Source organism: Saimiri boliviensis, chromosome 12, assembly GCF_048565385.1.
Source record: "Saimiri boliviensis isolate mSaiBol1 chromosome 12, mSaiBol1.pri, whole genome shotgun sequence".
NCBI lineage: Eukaryota > Metazoa > Chordata > Mammalia > Primates > Cebidae > Saimiri > Saimiri boliviensis.
The window spans coordinates 84,223,560-84,247,046 of record NC_133460.1 but is presented as its reverse complement, the minus strand read 5'-3'; the positions used below and the strand labels follow the sequence as shown (position 1 = coordinate 84,247,046).

Here is a 23,487-nt window from a genome sequence, read left to right as displayed (position 1 = left end):
TGATTCTGAATGGGCAGTCAAGGAAGACTCCAGCTTTAGAGTCTTGTTGACCGGGCAAATAGTGAAGACTTTCATGGAAAATGAAAAGTTTGGAGGAACGGTTTGGGGTGGGGGGTGGAAAGGCTAAGTTTGGAATAGTAATGCTGAGTCAGAAATTAAGGTGGATATTCACCCCTTATCTTTCCAACCTCATGTTGTATCCCCTTCCCCTTCACTCACCATGCTCCAGCCACACTGGCCTTCTTTCCGTTCCTCATGCACCAACCTTGTTCTCATCTTAGGATTGTTGTACCTACTGTTTCTTCTGCTGGCATGCCCTTCACCAAGTCTGTCAATGACTGGCTCCTGCCCGTCATTCAGAACTCACCATACATGTCAACCTCCTCAGAAATGCCTTCCTTGGCCATACCAATGTAGCCACCCAGTCACACTGTATCATACCACCCTATTTCAAAAAATCAGTATAGCATCCAGAGCTATCTGACATTTTTTTTGTGTTTTTCTCTGTCCCACCTCCCCACCCCCATCATGAGAACGCAGACTCTGTCTGTCCTGTATCCCCAGCTTCAAGTTGGTACTCGAACATTACTGAAAGTTAAAAGTATGCAATAATGGAAATATAGGGTTCCAATGAGGACAACTGGTTTGGAATGGCAAAATTCTCCAAGATATTAAAGATAACTAAGAAGCACTAAACTTTTAGAAATGTTCCACTTCAATGGCTAGAGAAGTGTAAGCGACTGAGAAGTCTTAAAGGTAGAACACAGTGGTTTCTGAAGCTAGGAAAAAGTTTCAGTGAGCGGGTGGGTCAATGGGGAGCCCAGTGAGGGTGGGGGCAAGTGTTATCTCTGTTAAGAAAATGAGAATAGGAAAAAAACCGTTGGATGTGGAAAGGCATTTATGACCAATGAATAAAGGAGCAAAAAATGTAAAGAGCTTAAGGAGAGAAAGGACTTAGAGGTGGATAGGTCATTACTGGAGCAATCTGGCAGTAAAGGGAATTAGTACTCTAGCAGGATTGAATGGGTTTTTGTGACACCTATTCATTTCTCAAGCTAAATATCCTAGAGGAGAGGCTGAACATGCTGTGGAGGAGGAGTTCTTTTCAAAAAATTTTTTTGAGACAGTCTTGCTTTGTCACTCAGGCTGGAACACAGGGGCGTGAACATGCTCACTGCAGCCTCGAACTCCCTGGCACAAGCAATCTTCCCACAAGTAGCTGAGACTACAGGTGCATGCCACTATACCCACCTAATTTTTGAATTTTTGTACTTTTTTGTATATATTATTATTTTGTAGAGATGGGGTTTTGCCATGTTGTCCAGGCTGGTCTCGAACTCCTGAGCTCAAGCAGTTGGCCCACCTCGGCCTCCCAAAGTGCTGGGGTTACAGGCGTGAGCCACTGCACCGGGCTGAGAGGTTAAGCTAGGTTAATGGACCCCTAGGGTATCCACAGAGCACCTTCAGGGACTCTGAAACACAGAAATGATATGCAAATTTTTGAGTGCACACGGGGAATGGGAGGTGGAAATAGGAGAAGAGAATTTGTAGCTTTATTATTTTCCAAATGGTCGCGACCCAAAGGTTAATAATCACTGCTGAAAAGAGTACAAAGTTTTTAAAAAGGAAGCCCAGACAAGGGCTAAACTTTAGGGGAAAAAAAGGAAAACCTCTTTCCTATCTAAGGAAAAGCTATAAACAGATGGAGAAGTCCACCGTTGCATCATCTGGGTAAAACAGAGAAGACAGAGCTGGAAACCGCGGGCGGCTTGTGCCAACACGCTCAGAGACGGAAGAAGGCGCCCGTGCTCCCTAGCACAGGGGGTCCTGACGCCCGGTAATCGCTGGCCTTGCCTCCCAGGACCCGGGCTGACTCCAGGGTAGGAGAGGGCTTCATCACCAGGCGGGGGACCCATCAGCGCGCCGGTTCAGGGACAGGATGCCAGGCCGTGCCTCCGAGCTTCCACAGAGCCTCTGCACCGCCCTCCTGCCTTTGGGACGCGGCCTCCAGCCCCCGCCTCAACACCGGCCGTCATCTCTGAATCATCTTCCCTCCCTGTCTCGTCTTCGGCTCTCGGCCTGGCGCAGAGCCCAGTGACAGCCGGGACCCGGGGGACCTCATTCATTCAACACTTGCTGGGTTTACTGTGCGACTGTGGATGCGAGGCTCAGTGCCGGCCGCTGGGACCTAAGGAGCACTGGGTCCGGCCCGAGGGCCCAACACTCCAAACCCGACCAGAGTCTAACGGGCCGTCGCGGTACCCCCGGACGGCGAGGCAGTTCCCCGCCCGCATGTCGCAACGGCTTCCCGGACAGGCTGCGGGTCGCGCCAGGGGATGACCGGCCCAGGCCGGCTCCACCTCACGCCCGCGACGAGATCCCGCGGGAACACGGCTCTCTCGGGGCCAGGGCCGTCAGCTCTCCAGCCATGCGTCTCAGAATTTGGGGCGCGCACTCAAGCGCGGGTCGTAACGGCAATCGTCAGCGGTTTGACGTGGAAGGCCTGCCACCGCCCCGCCCCCAACGCGATCCAGCGCCCGGGAACGCAGCTCTGCAATCTCCAGTGAGGGGCCCAAAGTCGGCCCCTAGAGTCCCTGGGCGCTTCGTTCTTTCTGTAGCCAATCGGGGACCGACGTGGTGCTGGCCAATGGCTGCGGTTAAAGTATCGAGAGTGGCTGAGCCTATCAAAGTTCAACCTTAAATTTCTCCCGCCCTTCTAAAAAGTCAGAGGCGGGTTGATCGCACACCTCGGCCAATCAGTGACCAATAAACAAGAAGCTTCCAAGATCAAAGGGGAAGGGGTGGAATCTAGGCGCTAGCAACGCCTCAGGGCGGAGGAATGACAGGCGACTCCGCTAATAGTACCGGCTGATTTTTCTTACGTAGGGAAAGGGGTGGGTCTAACTTAGCGCCTGCACCAATGGTTGGTTGAAGGGCGTGTCCGCGGGGCCAAGCGGGAGCCGGAGGCCCCGGGCTCTCTGGGCCGCGCCTGAGGCGGACACTACGGGGCTGGGGGGCGGCGGCAGCAGTGGTGGCAGCGGCGGCGGGGGTGGGCGCCGCAGCTGTCCCGGGTGGATGGAGTTGGAGGGGCGGGGTGCTGGTGGTGTGGCGGGGGGGCCGGCGGCAGGGCCCGGGCGGAGCCCCGGGGAGTCGGCGCTGCTGGACGGGTGGCTGCAGCGGGGCGTGGGCCGGGGGGCCGGCGGCGGGGAGGCCGGGGCCTGCAGGCCCCCGGTACGACAAGATCCGGACTCCGGCCCGGACTACGAGGCGCTGCCGGCTGGAGCCACTGTCACCACGCACATGGTGGCGGGCGCCGTGGCAGGGATCCTGGAGCACTGCGTGATGTACCCCATCGACTGCGTCAAGGTGAGACCTGCACTGGGCTTCGAACCCGACCTGGGGCTGACCCGACCCCTGGGTCTTGTCCGGAGCCAGGATCCCGGCTGAGAGCCGGAGCCGACATGGGTTCTTTTCTGGCTCCTGCCACTACCACACGATTCGAAGCGACACTCCATTCAAGCAAGGTCCCAGCTGGGAGTTGATCCCAGTCAGGAACCAGGACCTCTTTCTAACCGTCAGTGAAATCTCAGTCGGGACTCAGGATGGAAAATCTGCCAGCCAAAGCTCTGGACCCCACCTGGGACCTAACAGGAATAGGGTGGGATGGGGTGTCGCGAAGCTCAGGTAAGTGCTACTAACTCGATTAAGGTGAAGCCACCTGGCGTGAACCAGACCCTGAATTGGATCTAATGACTTGAGATGTTTTCTGGGCTAGTGCTTTTACAAACTCCTTACTGTATCTTCCCTTACTGACGGGGCAGGAACCCGAATCTGGGATCTCTCAGCTAGATAAAGGACTTACATGTTAAATCTTAACACATGAGTGATTGGAAATCATTGTGCAGTGAGAATGCAGAGTTCCAGACTGGAAGTAATATGGGAAAGATCGTATTCAGGAAAAGGTTTCAGTTTCTCTGTGAAGCAAGCATGATACCCCACCTATTTCCTGAACATGAAAATTGAGCTGGGATTAGGACTGTATGTGCAGGGAGCACATCAGCCTCCAAACAAGAGAGATGAAACTGATAGCGTATTTCTTTGGCCACCTGAAGTTGACAAAAAGGGAGAAATTGCCTAGCAAGAAGTGACAGTTTTAGAAAGTAGATGTAAGTATGAAGAAAATGGAATGAGATCAACAAGAGGACACTATCCGTGTGAAAGTAAAACTAATGGCATTCACAACCAAGCAGGATGATTAATATGTACAGAAGTCATCAGGTCCTCCTGAAGAAAACTGGGTGAAGAAAGAAACAGATGATTGTTCTTTACAGTCTTATTCTTATACGTTAGTAAAGTTGCCAGCCACTAAAGGTGAGGACTGAATTGAGGGAGAAGTAAAGTAGAGGGGACTGTTGAAATAAATGTGACAGAGACCAATGCCTCCTTTACATGTTAATGGTAATAGTCAAACAGTAACCTGGCAGCTTGTGTGTTTTCTCTTCAAATCAGGAAAGTGTTATGTATTCAAAAGGAGGAGAGAGTCAGCTTGAGAAATGCAAAGTAGATCTCTTTTACTTTCTGCTTCCAGTACCATTTCATGTTTTCATTAGTTATGTGGAAAGTGCTTATTAAGCTTTGTGAATGACATCAAATTGGCAGGAGTATTTTAGCACAAGGTAACTCCTAACAAGGGCCATATCCACTGAAAATGGGGTAAATTCACTTGACTAAAATGGACATTAGAATGTTAAATGTCACTTGTCACTTGGAAGAAATAGAAATAAACAGTAAAATCCATGAGAAAGAAGTAACAACACTGAGATGTAAAACGAGCAAGTGCAAATAAAAAGATGCAGACATTATATGTATAGACTCTAGGTTGAATGACTTGTGAGTTAATAATGCCATATATCCAAAAGTTAATAAAATCTAGCTGCAGAGTAACCTCCTTAAGACTTAGACTGTGAGTAGAGCGCAGGGTTTACGATGCCGTTTTTCTGGATGAGTACTGAATGAAAAATACGTCAGAGAAAGCAGTGAAAATTATTGTGGCTTGAAAAATACAGAGTAATAGTTTGTCTTAGAAGTATTACTGCAACTTATCCATATAACCACTGTTTCATTATTACATAATGGGAGGTTATCTCCTTACTCCATGTAATTTACATAGTGCTATTGTTGCTATAAACATTTTATAAATTCCTGTTAAAAATGCTTCTAGAATATTTGGGTGCATATCCTTAATGGAGGCAAATCTTTGCCCTGTGACAAGATGGAATTGATTTTGTAGGAACAGAGACTATTCAGCATCAAATATGGTGAAAAAAGTGGGCGGTCAAAATGGGTAATACTGCTTGGTGTCAAAATAATGTGGGACTGGAAAGCAAGGAGACTGCTTTACTCCTGAGGCCGATAAACCCATTGAGGAAACACTTCTGAAAGAGAAGTTCCAGAGATGTTTTGCATAACCACAGCATTGCTGGAATAAGTCAATTGTAGCCTTCCAAGGTAACTATTTTGAAGAACAGTTCTTACTCATTTACATAAGCTTTTTTTTTTTTGAGACGGAGTTTTGCTCTTGTTACTCAGGCTGGAGTGCGATGGCACGATCTTGGCTCACCGCAACCTCCGCCTCCTGGGTTCAGGCAATTCTGCCTCAGCCTCCTGAGTAGCTGAGATTGCAGGCACACACCACCATGCCCAGCTAATTTTTTGTATTTTAAGTAGAGACGGGGTTTCACCATGTTGACCAGGATGGTCTCGATCTCCTGACCTCGTGATCCACCCGCCTCAGCCTCCCAAAGTGCTGGGATTACAGGCTTGAGCCACCGCGCCCGGCTGGAATTTTTGTTTTTTAAAAATTAGTCATACAACATTGCAGTTATGCCAGGAAGCCCTACATTAAGGAAATAATGTTTTGAGAAAAAAATGCTGAAGAGTCGTCAACAATACAAAAGCTTATTTTAGAAGACTCGTATTCATTTGCACTTAATACTGGGATTTAAATGACTTAAAGGGAAGAACTAGGTGAGACCAGTATGATTTGTGTCAGTGAGTATGTTAAATGCTTTTGTGCAGGCATGAAAGTAAAGTTCAAATCCCTTCCTTCAGAAAGGGCTTCCCAGTTTGCTTGTCCCTGGCAGCACTCCTTTTAATAAGTGGATGATGGGAAGGAAAAGCAGTCCAGTCTTTAAGACTGGAGGCAGGTATCCATGTAGTTGGAGCCTAAAGGACAACCACAATGTTTGGAAATGAAAGCTGACATTGCCTCTTGGCATGCAAGCCTGTCCATCCCCAGTAACTTATCAGGGTCAAGTTGACTTTAAATATCCTTGAGAGGGACCATGAGAAGTCAGCATAGCCTTGTTGGGCCATGGTTATTCAACCAGCTATTTTCATGGTCATAATGGAGAGGCTTGGGAACCCAGATAAATCCCAGTTTCCTTTTCGGGGCCTCAGAGGCAAGCGTCAGATTTTATCTGTGGGGACTGATTTCTGCAACCCAAAACAGCCAGAACCCTTCTCAAAATCATCTAGCTAAGTACCCACCTATCATCAAGCTGCTGTTGTTGGTTCTGAAGTGGTGAAGCAAATATCTACTTATATAATAAAAAGGGGAAGAGCAGAGGGAGATAAATCTCCAATTTCCAGATGTAAACGATATCTATACATATTCACCTGTGAAAGGTTAGCAAATGAGGACATTAGCTTGTTTGATTTTCTTGCATCTAATAAGTATTCAGTGATCTTGTGTGCCAAGCACTATCTGAAGTGCCTTACATACATGTATTCATTTACTCGGTGTAGCAACTTCACGAAGTAGAAACCATTTTCATTATTTTACAGTTGAAAGGAGGCTTAGAGAACAGTTATATAACTTGTCCAAGGTCACAGAGTTTAAGTGGCACAGTTATGATTTGAACTCAGCGTAACAGACTCTCAAGCCTTCCATACAGCTTCCCAAAAGCAGATTACAAGAACCGGGCAAGGCACAAAATTTCACGGTAAAGTTTATCCCTGAACATATGACCTTCAGATTAATAGTGGGACGTGTAAATTATTATAGCCACAGAGAAACTTTAAAAGAAAAACAAGGCCGGGCGCGGTGGCTCAAGCCTGTAATCCCAGCACTTTGGGAGGCCGAGGCGGGTGGATCACGAGGTCAAGAGATCGAGACCATCCTGGTCAACATGGTGAAACCCCGTCTCTACTAAAAATACTAAAAATTAGCTGGGCATGGTGGCGTGTGCCTGCAATCCCAGCTACTCAGGAGGCTGAGGCAGGAGAATTGCCTGAACCCAGGAGGCGGAGGTTGCGGTGAGCCGAGATCGCGCCATTGCACTCCAGCCTGGGCAACAAGAGCGAAACTCCGTCTCAAAAAAAGAAAAAAAAGAAAAACAAAAAATACAAAATAAACCTGATTTATTAGTGGCTAAGGACAGTTAGTTGCCCATGTATATTTGTGAAATGACATACTGGAGGCAATGCTACCATGATCTGTAAATTCTTAGATATGGAAAATATGTCTTAGAATCATTTTGAATACAATACAAATCTTTATAGCACCTTACAAATTACCAGTGGCTTTTACATGCCTTATCCTTTTTAATCCCCACAGCCCCCCTGTGAGCCAGCCATTCTTGGCCTCATGTTATAGATGACAATTTTGAAGTTTAGAGAGGTTGAGTGACATACTCAAGATCACACAACTAGCAAAGCTGAGGCTCGGACTCAGGCTTTTTGACTCAAGTGTGACTTGTCTTTTACCAAACCACTTACCTCTCTACTGAGTTGTTTGGTTTTTTGCCAAAGCCAAGTAGAGGTTTTGCATATTAAGGTTTTTCAGAAATTCTTACTTAGATATTTCATCTTTCTGTAAAAGGCAAATTTATTGGCCCACAAATTCATTTTTATATTTGGCATAGCTTATGCCCAGGACCTCTCCATAAGGGTATGTTTTCATTGAGTTAGAATTGTTGAGTTAGATTTAGATATGTGTATAGAATGTTCAAAGTAGCTTATCCGGAATCCAGTTTTCTCTTGGGGATGAAGAGTTCCAGGCCTCCAAAGCCAAACCTTTCAAAATTGGTGGCTAAATACACCATTGATTGCAGCAGAGCAATGTAATTTCTGAACATTCCCCTATACAAGATTAGTTTTGAAAAAATGTATGGAAACACGTTAAGCCGTTTATCTTTGCTTATTAATAGCTATAGCCAGCATTTGACCTGTATTCTCTATGAATAACTCTTCTGATGGATTTTATATGCCTTGTGTGATATGAAAGATCAGTAAACAAATCCTTTATTGGAAATACATGAGGTTTGGGGGTGGGAGTGGGGGGAAGTAGGAAAGATTGTGTCAAATTGTGATAAGTAATACTGTACACATCCAATAACTAACCTTTTAAGCTTCCGGTTTTTTATTGGTAGCAGGCAAGAGAAAATAACCAGAGGAATGTGGATTTCTTGCAGCTAACTGTTCATCTGGTTAGTTTCTTTTCTCCCATGCTCTTGAGAAAAGGTATTACTCTTGGATTCCAGCTGGCCAAGAGGAAGGTTCAAGCTTTTTTTTTTTTTTTTCTTTTTTTTTTCTTGAGACAGAGTTTCACTCTTGTTGCCCAGGCTGCAGTGCAGTGGCGTGATCTTGGCTCACTGCAACCTCCCCCTTGCAGGTTCAAGTGATTCTCCTACCTCTCAAGTAGCTGGGGTTACAGGTGCACACTACCATGCCTGGCTAATTTTTGTGTATTTTTAGTAGAGACAGGGTTTCACCGTATTGGCCAGGCTGGTCTCGAACTCCTGATCTCAGGTGATCTGCCCACCTTGGCCTCCCAAAGTGCTGGAATTACAGGCGTGAACCACTGTGCCTGGCCAAAGGTTCAAGCTTTTAAGTCCAAATGGAATCCAGTGATGAGATTGAAGCAGAAATTTAAACTATACTTGGGTATCACTTGCCCTTATTGGCTCACCAGTGACTGTAACTGATACAGTTATGTGACAAAAGATTCATACATTAATTCAGCAAACAAATCATAAGTGCTTATTGTGTGTTTGGCACCAGACATTGATTTTATATTAACTAATAGTTTCCATGTCACTTTACCTTGAAATGGGTCAGTAGATGAGAAACTTTGCCGAGGATACACACTCTTCAGAAAAGGTCTAACTTAGGAAGGTGTTTCAAATAAGATTAATTTCCCAAATTTCAACAAAACTGTCCAGGAACATCATACAAAGTATCTACCCTACACTTTTATTCCAATCATTGAATCATTTAAAGAGATTCCAAGGATTACGTTTCACTGAGACTGATTTTATTTGTTAATGCCAATTTTGGGATTCAATAAATAGATTAGAAATCTGGAAAGGCACTTCAGGATTGGAGACTAGACTGTTTTCTAGCTAGACACTCCCATCTTTGCAGTTTCGGGGTAAAGTTTCTTTCCCGAGAAATAAAAGCAGCATCTATTAAGAATGTCAAGACTTGGTGTAGACCCAGCTGCCATTGCCAGATAGTCTGAAAAAATATCAAAAAATTAGCTGCCCCTCAGTGTGTGGTCACGAAGCAGGGCTGGGGGCAGTCTTCAGATATAAAGCATAAAGTATGTCACAGACAGTCAATACTTGAATTTAGAATCCATTTGTAAAGAACTGTCAGCTTGAGTGTATTAAGGTGAAAAAGCAACTTCTGAAGCACAGGCTTGATATTTGTTGCTGAGGCTCTGAATCATTTTGGAGTACCAAGACATTTAGCAAGTGGTGGCATTATTTTTTCAGGGAAAATAATGGTGTTCCATTCTTAGGGTCATAGATGACTAAAAAAAGAAAGTTCCAAGGCTGAGAAGAAAGGTCAGCTATAGATTTGGACATAAGCTGAATATCCCTCTCACAGATTGGCACAGCGCCATGTAAAAGGTCTGTCCAGTGTTGAGGTGGGGCAAGAAGTTGGCTTTGCTGACGCTGCGCTTCTCCTTGCTGTAATTTCAGACCCGGATGCAGAGTCTACAGCCTGACCCAGCTGCCCGCTATCGCAATGTGTTGGAGGCCCTCTGGAGGATTATAAGAACGGAGGGCCTATGGAGGCCCATGCGGGGGCTGAACGTCACAGCAACAGGCGCAGGGCCTGCCCACGCCCTTTATTTTGCCTGCTACGAAAAGTTAAAAAAGACATTGAGTGATGTAATCCACCCTGGGGGCAATAGCCATATTGCCAATGGTATTGAGCCTTCCTGTGCTGGTTCCCCCACTTTCCCAACTCTCTGGGCTTTGCTGCTGTCAGTGCTTTCCAGTCTCAGCATGGTTTGGAGCTGAAGCTTTGGGCTGGGATAGGCCAGTTTATAAGGGAGGGACTTCCAAACCTGATGTTCTCAGACAATGGGCCGCTTCAACCCCACTTTTTCCTTTGGGGCACCTCAACAAAGGGTTGCAGTATCATCCTCCCTTACCTACCAGCTTGACTTGTTCCTCTCATCTTCTCCCTGGCATCAACTTCCAATGCCCTGGTAATGTGGAGACACACTGAACTACCCCCAGTGTATGTCTGAGAGGTGGGTGGTGTCCTGCTCCTCGGGGCAGGTTTGGAGGTAACCCAGCCAGCCACCCAAGGAAGATACTAATGAAGCCCCTGCTCTTCGCCTCACCTTTTCAGGATTCCAACTCACCAGAGGCAGTTTGTGTTGTTGAGAACATGACAAAGTGGGTGGGGGTGGGGCTAAGGAACTACATGAAGAAATCAGAAGGTTGTGTGGAAGTAAGAGGAAGGATAGCAGCTTAGGGCTTCAGGACTGCCTGGAAACCAAGTTGAGTGTGGAGAGGGTGAGGGGTAGAGTAGTTTAGGACCTGAATGAAAGATCTCTCTAGACAAATGTTAGGATCTGCAAACGGGTCTGGCAGCAGGACAGAGGTGGGATTCTGTGGTGAGATTCCATGAGATCTGACTGCTTGGCCCCTATATTCTCCCTCCACTGGCGGCAGGTGATGTGCTGGAATCCTTATGCAGCAGTGTATCTGCTTCCTATCTGGGCCGTAAGCTGCATTTATTCCCAGAAAGATGTTTATTGATAAGATCTGAGCTGCTCTTTCTGGCCTTCCTATCATAGATGTGGAATACATTTGTGACCTTACAAAGTTGGTGGGAACAGATATCTTCCTTTCTTAAACAGGAGTTTAGGAGCAGTGGGTCCCCCATCTCTTGAATTAGCTCTTAATGTTCCCTTTCTCCACTGTGATGTAGCATAGCCACTCCCCTTCACTGGAAGACCTCAATGAGTTGGTCACACTCTCTTGGCCTTACACGTGGCAGTTATTTTTTTTTGTTTGCAGGTGCAGCTGGGTGTGTGGCAACATTACTTCATGATGCAGCCATGAACCCTGCGGAAGGTAATGATTTCTCAGCCTATGCCTGTGTGGGCAGCTGCATCTATAGTTCCAGTTTGCAGAAGAAAGCACATCAGTTTTGGTGGGAAATACTGTTACCCTGTTTTACCACTAGAGGGTGCTCCCTCCATGTTTTCTGTACTTAGGAGGCACCCCCCCCCTTGGACAGCAAGCAGATTCACTGGGATTTCATTAATCCTGGGGCTTTCCTGAAAAAAGATGTGGCTCCCTGTGGCCTGTTCTTGGATTTTTCTGGTGGAAGTCTCCTTTGCAGTAGATTTGATCTGTCCTGAAAGTTTAGCAGATTGATTTTTCTTCAAAGAGGTGAAGATGGATTCTTTTTTTTTCTGCCCCCTATGATTTGCTGGAATTGGCGCTTAAATATATTGCCTTTTTTGGCCAGGTGTGGTGGCTCACGCCTGTAATCCCAGCACTTTGGGAGGCTGAGGCGGGTGGAGCAGGAGGTCAAGAGATCAAGACCATCCTTGCCAACATGGTGAAACCCCATCTATACTAAAAATACAAAAATTAGCCAGGTGTGGTGGCACGTGCCTGTGGTCCCACCTACTTTGGAGGCTGAGGCAGAAGAATCACTTGAACCCAGGAGGCAGAGGTTGCAGTAAGCCGAGATTGCGCCACTGCACTCCAGCCTGGGTAGCAAGAGCGAAACTCTGTCTCAAAAAAAAAAGAAAAAAATTCCATTCTTATTGAAATTAAGCTAGTTGAGATAGGAATGAAAGGTTAGATTGTAGATCTCAGACCCCGCATTTCTGCTGGGATCTTAGCTTTTCAGTTGTAGGAAAATTCTCCAAAAACATTCTCCATGTGAGGAAGAACAAATATGAGGGGATAACATTGTTGCCACGTTCATTTTCTGTCTAGACAAGGCTGTGGGTGGAAGGGGCCAAAGCTAAGCTGTAGTTCCACAGAGCGCACACCAGTGTTATCTACTTGAGGGAATGGGAGGTGTTTGCAAACAAAAGCCAACTCGTTTTGGCTAAGAATCTTTTCTTTGGTAGCACTTCTCTCTCCCCTCTAGGAGGATCACCATCTCACATCAAGAGTTAGGTGCTTTTTGTTCCTGAGGATTGGGATTGTTAGGGGCCTCTGTTCATGATGATGTTCACTGTCACGGAGTCATTTCTTGTTGGGAGTTGTAAGAGGGTAAGACCAGAGATAGGTACTTAGTTTAAGAAGACTCTCTGGAGCTCCCAAACCATAGTTATGTCCTATATGTGAACTGGCTGGCTTTACAGAAGTCCTGATGAAAGTGGGTTTATTGTTTTTTGACTGATTACCAACCCTCTGCCTACTCCCTCCCCTCAAAAAAGGGAAACTGACTTCTCAGGTTAGCCAGCAGCTCACTCATACTGTTTTCTCTCTCTATTCCATTGGCTGATTTGCTGACTTGGGACTCTGAATCTGGACACTCTCCGGCACTCTCCATAACTGGTTGGCTGCTGTCACCATTTCCTTCCTCTTTGATGGCACTACCAGTGGTCAAGCAGAGGATGCAGATGTACAATTCACCATACCACCGGGTGACAGACTGTGTACGGGCAGTGTGGCAAAATGAAGGGGCCGGGGCCTTTTACCGCAGCTACACCACCCAGCTGACCATGAACGTTCCCTTCCAAGCCATTCACTTCATGACCTATGAATTCCTGCAGGAGCACTTTAACCCCCAGAGACGGTACAACCCAAGCTCCCACGTCCTCTCTGGAGCTTGTGCAGGAGCTGTAGCTGCCGCAGCCACAACCCCACTGGACGTTTGCAAAACACTGCTCAACACCCAAGAGTCCTTGGCTTTGAACTCACACATTACAGGACATATCACAGGCATGGCTAGTGCCTTCAGGACGGTATATCAAGTAGGTGGGGTGACCGCCTACTTCCGAGGGGTGCAGGCTAGAGTAATTTACCAGATCCCCTCCACAGCCATCGCATGGTCTGTGTATGAGTTCTTCAAATACCTAATCACTAAACGGCAAGAAGAGTGGAGGGCCGGCAAGTGAAGAAGCGCTGAACGAAGCCAGGGGTCCGGATGACATTCCTGCTCCCATTCTCTGTCTCCTGGCTCCAGCCTCAAGTGGAGTTAGAAGGAAGGTAGAGGGGCTCTCCTCCAGGATCGTGGTGTTTTGGCTAACACCAGTTCCGGCCAGCCTCCATTGCCACCACCTTTCCTTCCAGGCCCTAAGCACGTGCAGCAAAGCACACCACAGCACCTTTGATAACCTCTCTCCATCCTGGGCCTGACGACCTGCTCTAGACTGTTATAGAGGGATAAGCAGCTCATTCCCCTGGTTCCTAATAAAAAGCCTTTAAATGGTTTCACTGGGTTTGTCTTGCTAAAGGGGAAGTGAAATGCTGTTAACTGTTCTTGACTTTCCTTGAAGTCAAGTCAATGGACCCAAAGGGAAGGTTTGTCATGTCTGTAGTTTTTTTTTTCTGCTCATTTTCATGAGGATTTAAGACATTAGTAGCAGGCCCCAAGGAGTCTCCCTGATGTCTAGAACAACAAGCCTTTGACAGATCCCAACCAACCAAATGCTCCCGAACCCCACTATCTTCCCTAGGGCAGTAGCTCAGTGCAGAAGAGGCAGATCTATGCTCGAATTCGCAGCTCCGCCTGCAGCAGTGTTGACATGTGGCACTTTATTTTCCATTTTAGTTGTGAAACTCAAATTATTCAGTGAGGCTGCAACTCCTGAAGATTACATGGTAAATAATACATTTCATTTTATTTTGAGGCTTTCACAGAGTACTTAAGCGTGTGTGATATCATTTGAACCTCACAAAATCTCTGAAGTAGGCAGTGCAGGTGTCATTTCTATTTCACAAGCAAGAAAGCTCAGAGGCTGTGGCTGGTCCAAGGCCTCAGTCAGTGCAGAACTGGGACCCCAGCCCAACTCTTTGGACCTCACAAATGAATCTAAGTGTGGCTTCCTTTGGATAGGAAATGAGTGGAAAGGATGTTCTCCAACGTGCCATCTACTGAGGAAGCTCCCTGCCTGATGAGCAGTTGGGCTCTGCTTGGAGACTTTCGGAGATGGGACTTTCCTTATGCTTGGTAGGTCAATGTGTTCCCTTTTTTTATTTTTTTTATTTTTTAATATTGTCAGTTATTAGCAAGTTCTTTAGTACATGGAAATGTACCCCTCTGAATCTTCCACCTATCCTTGTTCTGTCATCTGCCATTTCTTCATTAACTACTGAGCGTCTCTATGGCAAGCACTGGTGTTGGAAATACAATGATACATAAAACAATCACAGTCCTAAAGAGCTTACTGTCTGGAGAAGAAGATACATGGAAACAGCAATTAAAAGATAAAATGACAGGAAAGAAGATAAAGATAAACCTAGAATACTCAGAAGACAGAAGGATACCCAGTGTAGCCTTGGGTGACTAGGGTGGACTTTTGGAGGAAGTGACGTCTGAGGTGACATCTGGAAGGCAAATGAGCTAATTTGGTGAAGAAGGGAGGGGTTATGTTCTAGGCAAAGACCTGGAGGTAAGAGAATTAAAAAGTATTTGGGATTTGGTGTGCAAGTGGTTTGGTAGGACTGAAACAATCTGGGCAAGGCATGCAGGTGGAGGGCCAAGCAGAGGCTGAGTCTTAAAAGTAATGCTGGGCCGGGCGCGGTGGCTCAAGCCTGTAATCCCAGCACTTTGGGAGGCCAAGGTGGGTGGATCACGAGGTCAAGAGATCAAGACCATCCTGATCAATATGGTGAAACCCCGTCTCTACTACAAATACAAAAAATTAGCTGGGCATGGTGGCGCGTGCCTGTAATCCCAGCTACTCAGGAGGCTGAGGCAGGAGAATTGCCTGAGCCCAGGAGGCGGAGGTTGCGGTGAGCCGAGATCGCGCCAGTGCACTCCAGCCTGGGTAACAAGAGCGAAACTCCGTCTCAAAAAAAAAAAAAAAAAAAAAAGTAATGCTACGGAGTTTACATTTATCCTGAAGGTCCACGCAAAAGCATTACGGAGTTTTAAGCAGAGGTGTTCTGTGATCGAAACAGAACACTTAGGCTCTCTGGAGAAAGGATTAGAGGAGCAAGATTGAACAGGCAGGCCAACTGGTTAGGAGGCTGCTGTGGTAATCCAGGCAAGTGCATGGTGGTCTGGAGCAAGCCAGTGGCATGGAGCTGGCAACTATGTTCAGACTGTAGAAGCAATAGGATTCAGTCACAGAATAGATCTTGTCCTCCTCCCACCTGATAACCCTTCAATATCTATGGAGAATCATGTCTAAATGCACTTGAAAAAAAAGCTGTCAAGAAACCAGCAGGGTCTCTTGTTCTAAGCTTTATTTAAGTAGGCTATGCTGCCCCTTTGATTTAGCATGGAGAGGAGAGATTTTAATAGTGCTAAGCGGTGGTTGCTGAGTAAAAAGAGTGTGATGATATAATTGCAGAGGTCGTTTCAGAGGGTTTGCTAGTAAAAATGTAATTGAGTAGCTGCCTCCCAATACGGACTGAGTGAAAGAGCAAAGGGATGGCTATCAGGACTTAGTCCCTGCAGCCACCTTTACAGAGCTGTCTGGCACACAGTAGGGCAATAACGCTCATTTTTCAAGAATAGAATGCGGGGTAATTTCTTAAAGATTGGTAGCTGCTAGAGACCACCTCAGCTCTAAGGCTGTTTACAAATAATGAGAAAAGAATACAAAAGTGCAGGGCATGGTGCTTCACGCCTGTAATCCCAGTACTTTGAGAGGCTGAGGCAGGCGGATCACCTGAAGTCAGGAGTTTGAGACCAGCCTGACTAACATGGAGAAACCTTGTCTCTACTAAAAATACAAAATTAGCTGGGCATAGTGGTGGGTGTCTGTAATCCCAGCTACTCAGGAGGCTGAGGCAGGAGAATCACTTGAACCCGGGAGGTAGAGGTTGCAGTGAGCCAAGATCGCGCCATTGCATTTCAGCTGGGGCAACAAAAGCAAAACTCCATCTCAAAAAAAAAAAAAAAAAAGTGATCTTCCAGCCTCCAGTTGTGCCCTAGCTACTGGAGGACATTTGTAATTTGGACAGACCATTAGATTCTGCAGGTCTCTTGGCCCAGTAGCTAGACCTCAAAGAGGAGACAGAGGCAGAATAATGTGAGAGGTTGATCATTAGCAATGCCAGTGACTGGATACCTGGGTCATCTCCATGGGGCTCAGCAGGCCCAGGAGAACTGTGGGTGTTTGGGGGCATCCCCAGGTCCAGAGCCTCTGTGGAAAGCCAGGTAGTTCATGTGACACCTGAAGGATCCAATACCAAGCCATCATCAAGTGGCCAATTCCTGCACAGTGCTATGTGTCAGGGAAAATGAGAAAATAAGTCACAATTTGGCCAGAGGAAAATTTTCTTCATAGGCAAGCCAAGACCAACATGAGTGAAACAAACTTGTAATAACAGCAGACAGTATATAGACATGTACTGGATTATACAGAATCAACAATGAGATTTAGAGACAGGAAAGATAAGCATAGGTCAGAGTAAACAGAGAAGAAGGTGGATTTGATGAATTAAAAAATACTTTCGTAAAGCCAATAAAAGTTGGATCATGCTAATTTTGTAAAATTTAGAAAGCATAGATAAAAAGAAAATACTTCGAATCCCAATACCCAGAGAACTTGACCTTCTAACAGACGGAGCTTTGCAGCAATGACACAGACAGTCTTGCACAGCAGCGAGCTCTCAAATACAGGAGCTGGTCAGGCCTGCCAGGGATGCTATACAGTGAAGTTGAGCTCCTGAAGGGATGCAGAGCAAGATGACCTCTAAGAAGCCTCCTAGCTCTAGATGTTCTCAGGGCCAGCCTCAGCCCCACTATCCTCTAACCTGCTTCCTGGTCTCCAGGCAAGATCTCTTCAGTGCCTGTCAGGAGGTGGTGTGACTATCTCATACCTCGGAACTTTCTCTCCATACCAACCTATCTACTCTCCTTTTGGTCATTCAGATTCTACCTACCCAGAACAATGTTTCTGATAATAAATTATGATAAAGGTGCCACAGGGGGCTAGACATGGTGGCTCAAGCCTGTAATCCCAGCACTTTGAGAGGCCGAGGCAGGCAGATCACTTGAGCCCAGGAGTTTGAGACCAGCATGGCCAACATAGTGAAACCCCAACTCTACTAAAAATATAAAAAGTAGTTGAGGGTGGTGGCATGCACCTGTAGTCCCAGCTACTCAGGAGGCTGAGGCACAAGAATCACTTGAACCTGAGAGGCAGAGGTTACAGTGAGCCAAGATGCTGCCACTACACTCCAGCCTGGATGACAGATCAAGACTCTGCCTCAAAAAAAAAAAAAGTGCCACAGGGGACTTATTGAATAAGCTATTGATATTATCAAACATTCATACAATGAAATGTTGCATGGCCATTTACACTGTGGTGATAAAAGAAAATTTAATGTGGAAAGACAGATATTGTATGTCAAAGAAATTGATTACAGTGAAATCTCATTTTTCAAAATAACCAAAAAATTATACATAGAAAAAATAATGATGTATACATCAAAATACTGGATGTGCAGTATTTTGTTACTTCCTGCAACCTTAGACTCACGGTGAGTGGGGCACAAGTTCTGTTGGAGTCACACACAGTATTCCATGCATTGTCACCACGGCCACCACCACCTCTGCCACCCACATTCATACACTAAGTAGAAAGGAAAATGTTTACACTTCGAGGCACTTAAATCATTCTGTAATTTCCACCTATGACAGTACCTCCTGCTTGCTGGGGCAGCACAAAATCAGACTAATCCTCTCTGACAGCCCTTCAAAAATATTAAGACAGCTGTCATGTCACCCTGGGAGGGGTCAGAGCAAGGAGATCCTGAAAACTAGGCCGAGAAGTTTAGACTTGACTTGGCAGCTAATGAGGAGCTCTTGTGGTTCTTGAGCAGGGAGGGAGATGACTAAAGTAATACCTAAGGATGATTCAATCAGTAGCCCAGTTACAGGAGACCCTGGAACAGGGAAAGCCTGAGATGGAGACGGGGACTCCAGCAGAGGGGCTACTATCATCATCTAAACAAAGATGAACCTGAGAAAAATTGTTGCAAGAAGATAAAAAGCACCTGATAATGGTTTAGACGTTAATGTGGGAACTTAACCTGTAGGTTGTCTTGCACTCATCTGATTGTGTTTTCTCTCCCTAGTTAGATTAGAACCCAAAATCATGTCTTTCAGGAGTCACCCTCTGTCTGCTCTGCAGTACTGATAATGGATGCATGATAACTACTTCTGTCCCATGGTCAGACACCAAGACTTGTCTGGAACATGATGGTACCGGGGTTAGAAATGAGCTACTTCATTTCACAGGCATAGACTGAGCAGATGGGGGCACTGGAGTAGATGCTAGACCTATGTGATGGTCCGTTTTATGTCTCAGCATGGCAAAGCTGCAGTCCTCAGTTATTCAAACACTAATTTAGGTGTTGCTGTCACCCAGGTGATGATGCAACTCAAGCAGAAATGACAGTACCTAAACAAAGGCTGTGACGGTAAGGAGAGGAAGAGACAAAGTGGAGGGATATTTAGGAAGTTATCAACTGCACCTGGCCATCAGATTGTACTTGGGGTTACAGAGAAGGAGGACTGTTGGGTGGCTTGCAACATCTAAGAAAACAAGTTTTTTGGATAGGAATAAGAAATATAGTTGTGAACATGTATTTGAGGCCTGAGCAGAGTTTCCGGATCTGTAATATGGATGTAGAAATCTACTGTACAGAGGTTACAGCTTAGCCATAGAGGGGATGGAGAAGGTGAGTGTTTAGAATAAGAACTCTTTTTTTAACCTCTTTAAAAAAAAATCCATAAAATGCACAACTGGATGATATTTGACATATATTTGCTCCTGCGTAACTACCATGCTGACACACACTTCCAAAACCCCAGAAGACTCCTTTGTGTCCCCTCATAGTTAATATCATCCCTCAAAGGTAACCAATATTCTGATTTCTGTCATAATAGATTAGTCTTGCTTATTCCTGAACTTTGTAAAAATTAATTCATACAGTATATATTCTTTTGTTTTATGAGTCAGACATAATGTTGTGTCTGACTCAACATTATCTCTGCAAGATTCATCTCTGTTTGTGCATATAGCCATTTGTTCTTTTCCATTGCTGTGTAGTTTGAATATTTATGCATTTTATGTATCAATTCTCTCACTGACTAACACACAAACCAAACATTTTGGGTTGTATATTAGTCACAGTTCTCCAGAGAAATAGAACCAATTATATGTTATATATATATAATTGTATATAACCAATTATATATGTATGAGACAGAGGAGGGATTTTTTTTTTTTTTTTTTTTTTTTTTAAAGAAATTGACTCACATGGTTGTGGGGGCTGGCAAGTCCAAAAGTTTTTCTCCTCTGTGGAGCAGCAGGCTGGAAACTCAGGCAAGGTTTCTATGTTACAGTCTTAAGGCAGAATTCCTTCTTCTCTGGGAAACCTCAGTTTTTGCTTTTAAGGCCTTCAACAGATTGGATGAGGCCCGCCTACGTTATGGATAATTCTCTTTAACTAAAGTTAGTTGATTGTAAATGTTGATCACATCTACAAAATATTTCACAACAACATCCTGACTAATATTTGACCAAACAACTAGGCACCATTGCCTAGCCAAGTCAACATAAAATTAACCATCACAGGTTGCTTCCAGTGTTTCACTATTTCCAGTTTTTACTACTATAAACATTCTTGTACCTGTCCTTTAGTGAAAAGAAGCACTGTTTTTTATTGGTTAAATATGAAAGCAAACTTGCTGGGGGATAGGGATATATGTGTATAGCCTTAGAAGACACTACCAAAGTTCCAAAGAGGTCATATCAATGTGTATTCCCTCCAGCAATGTATAAAAGTTCCAGTTTTGCTGGGCTCAGTAGGATCATGCCTGTAATCCCGGCACTTTGTAAGGCTGAGGTAGGCGGATGACCTGAAGTCAGGAGTTTGAGACCAGCCTGGCCAACATAGTGAAACCTCATCTCCACTAAAATACAAAAATTAGCCAGGCTCAGTGGCACATACCTATAGTCCCAACTACTTAGGAGGCTGAGGCATAAGAATCACTTGAATCTGGTAGGCAGAGGTTGTAGTGAGCCAAGGTCGCACCACTGCACTCCAGCGTGCATGACAGAGTGAGACTCTGTTTCAAAAAAAAAAAAAAAAAAAAAAAATTCCCAGCTTAGAGCAAATAAATATTCTTTTTGTAAATTTTTTTTTTTTTTTTTTTTTTTTAAAGACAGGGTTTCGCCATGTTGGTGAGGCTGGTCTTGAACTCCTGACTTCAGGTGATCCACCCACCTTGGCCTCCAAAGTGCTTGGATTACAGATGTGAGCCACCACGCCTGGCTCTTTTTGTAAACTTTTAAAATTTTATATAATTTTACGCTTTTAAAGAAAAGTTGCAAAAACAGTATATTCTTTACCCAGATTCACTAATTGCTAACATTTTGCCTCATTTGATTTATTGTTCTGATTTTTGTTTTTTTGAGATAGAGGCTTGCACTGTCACTGGGGCTGGAGTGCAGTGGCACCATCTCAGCTCAGTGCACCTCTGTCTCCTGGGTTTAAGCAATTCTCCTGCCTCAGCTTCCCAGGTAGCTGGGATAACAGGCACTTGCTATCATGCCCAGCTAATTTTTTTGTATTTTTAGTAGACGCAGGGTTTCACTATGTTGACCAGGCTGGTCTGGAACTCCTGACCTCATGATGTGCCCACCTCAGCCTCCCAAAGTGCTGGGAATACAGGTATAAGCCACCGTGCCCAGCTGATCTATCGTTTTTCTACCTATCCATATAGATATGCATACACATGTTTTTTCTTGAACTATTTATGCCCCTTTGTCCATAAATATGTCAGTGTGTATTCCCTAAGAATTTTCTCTTACATGATCCCAGTACATTTATCGAAATCAGGGAATTTGTAACACTGATACAAAATTCTTATCTGATCTATAGTTTATATTTAAATTTCACCATTTGCTCCAATAATGTCCTTCATCGGAGCTGTTTTTTTCTGATCCAGCATCCAATTCAAGATCATACATTGCATTTACTGTTCAGATATCTTTAATCTTCTTTCATCTAGATCAGGTTCTCAGCCTTCCCTTATCTTTCATGAAGTCGACTTTTTTTTTTTTTTTTTTTTTTTTTGAGATTACAGGCCAGTTGTTATGTAGAATGCCCTTCAGTTTGGTTTGTTTTATGCTGCCTCATAATTAGATTCAGGTTATATAGTTTTGGCAGGTGTACCATAGAAATGCTATGGAGTCCTTTTCAAGGCATGTGAGATCAGTGCATCTCTTTACTGGTATTGTTAACTGTGATTAAATGGCTATGGTTGTGTTCACCAGATTAACTCGCCATGGAGTTACTAATTTTCCCTTTGTGATCAATAAGTTATTTGCTTGGAGGTGCTCTGAATCGATGTACATATCCTCTTCTTTTTTCTTTTTCTCTTTTTTCACTGTATAGAAAAGTCTTCTGCCAGACATATCCTCTTCTTTATCAAACTTCTACCACTAGTTTTAGCATCCATTGATAATTCTTGTCTAGATAATGGTTGTACAATGATGATATTCCATCATTTCTTCTATATTTATTAGTTGATATTCTACTATAAGACACAACTATCCCTTCTCCCTTATTTATTTATATTAGTATGAACTCATAGATTATTTTATTCTATGACTATTTTGTAGTGATATTACAATTGTAATATTGTGGTATAATACCACTGTAATGGCCATTATTTATTCTGATTTTCATATAGTCCCAGATTTGGCCAGTGGGGGCCCCTTCTGATTCCTGTGTTCTTTTCTCATATCTCCATTTTTTAAAAGGCACTTCCTTGCTCTCTGGCACAACATGATATTCTAAGCTTATCTTGTACTTTCCCTCTCTCAGCCTGAGAATTAGCCATTTCTTCAAGGAGCCCTAGTTTATTTTTCAGTACAAAATGATATTTAGAAACCAAGATCTGAGTGCCAGGTGTGCTCAATGCTACTGTAGTGTCTACTTCCTAAGCCCTTTAGCAGACAGAGTTAAGAAATATAGACATTTTAATTTATTTCTACATCTGTACACATGCAAACACACACACATAAATTCATGAATTCATATAGATACCTCCGGTTCCAACTCGACACCACAAAATTCATTTTAGTCCTCTCTTTCTCTATATTTATAACTCTCCTCTCCAACAGCAAGAACTAGCTTCCAATATGCTCAGTACATATACTGAGTTCCAATATGCTCAGTACATATACATATACTCATTTGCTCAACTCTACAGCACACAAAAGGTATTTCAGAATTGCTTACCCATGGCTCACGCCTGTAATCCCAGCACTTTGGGAGGCTGAGGCGGGTGGATCACGAGGTCAAGAGATCGAGACCATCCTGGTTAACATGGTGAAACCCCGTCTCTACTAAAAATACAAAAAATTAGCTGGGTGTGGTAGCTGGTGCCTGTAATCTCAGCTACTCCAGAGGCTGAGGCAGGAGAATTGCCTGAACCCAGGAGGCGGAGGTTGTGGTGAGTCGAGATTACACCATTGCACTCCAGCCTGGGTAACAAGAGCGAAACTCCATCTCAAAAAAAAAAAAAAGGAATTGCTAACCCATAACACTATAGAAAAAACTCCTTCTAACTAGAATTAAATATTTGTTGAACTTGTCTGTTTGGTTTTATCCTCCCTTTGGTGTGGTAATATTATTTATTTTATTTTATGTATGTATTTATTTATTTATTTTTTGAGACGGAGTTTTGCTCTTGTTACCCAGGCTGGAGTGCAATGGCGTGATCTCGGCTCACCGCAACCTCCACCTCCTGGGTTCAGGCAATTCTCCTGCCTCAGCCTCCTGAGTAGCTGGGATTACAGGCATGCGCCACCATGCCCAGATAATTTTTTGCATTTTTAGTAGAGACGGGGTTTCACACCGTGTTGACCAGGATGGTCTCGATCTCTTGACCTTGTGATCCACCCGCCTCGGCCTCCCAAAGTGCTGGGATTACAGGCTGAGCCACCGTTCCCGGACCTAGTATTATTTATTTTAAATAGAGTTAGGTTCAGTTGTTTCTTTCTTTCTTTTTTTA

General features: G+C 44.6%; 1 protein-coding gene across 3 annotated transcripts; it reads left to right on the top strand.

Moving 5' to 3' along the window:
• The first annotated feature begins 2,932 nt into the window (after window positions 1–2,932).
• SLC25A28 (solute carrier family 25 member 28) lies at window positions 2,933–13,709 on the top strand. 3 transcript variants are annotated; one of them, XM_039465277.2, is made up of 4 exons: window positions 2,933–3,366; window positions 9,990–10,218; window positions 11,325–11,381; window positions 12,876–13,709. In XM_039465277.2, exons 1-4 carry the CDS (start codon window positions 3,076–3,078, stop codon window positions 13,391–13,393), a joined length of 1,095 nt encoding a protein of 364 aa, XP_039321211.1. In that variant the 5' UTR covers window positions 2,933–3,075; the 3' UTR covers window positions 13,394–13,709. The 3 variants fall into 3 exon arrangements, with proteins under 3 accessions (XP_039321211.1, XP_074238839.1, XP_074238838.1); XM_074382737.1 differs by having other exon boundaries at window positions 3,275–3,684; XM_074382738.1 differs by lacking the exon at window positions 9,990–10,218 and having other exon boundaries at window positions 2,996–3,366.
• Window positions 13,710–23,487: the final 9,778 nt, after the last annotated feature.

What these genes read in the sequence shown, in the direction of transcription:
- SLC25A28 (XM_039465277.2), top strand. Translation starts at nt 3,076, where the DNA reads ATGGAGTTGGAGGGGCGGGGTGCTGGTGGTGTGGCGGGGGGGCCGGCG. An exon ending in ACCCCATCGACTGCGTCAAG is followed by an intron (nt 3,367 to 9,989) that starts GTGAGACCTGCA and finishes CTGTAATTTCAG; the next exon opens with ACCCGGATGCAGAGTCTACA. An exon ending in AGCCATGAACCCTGCGGAAG is followed by an intron (nt 11,382 to 12,875) that starts GTAATGATTTCT and finishes TGGCACTACCAG; the next exon opens with TGGTCAAGCAGAGGATGCAG.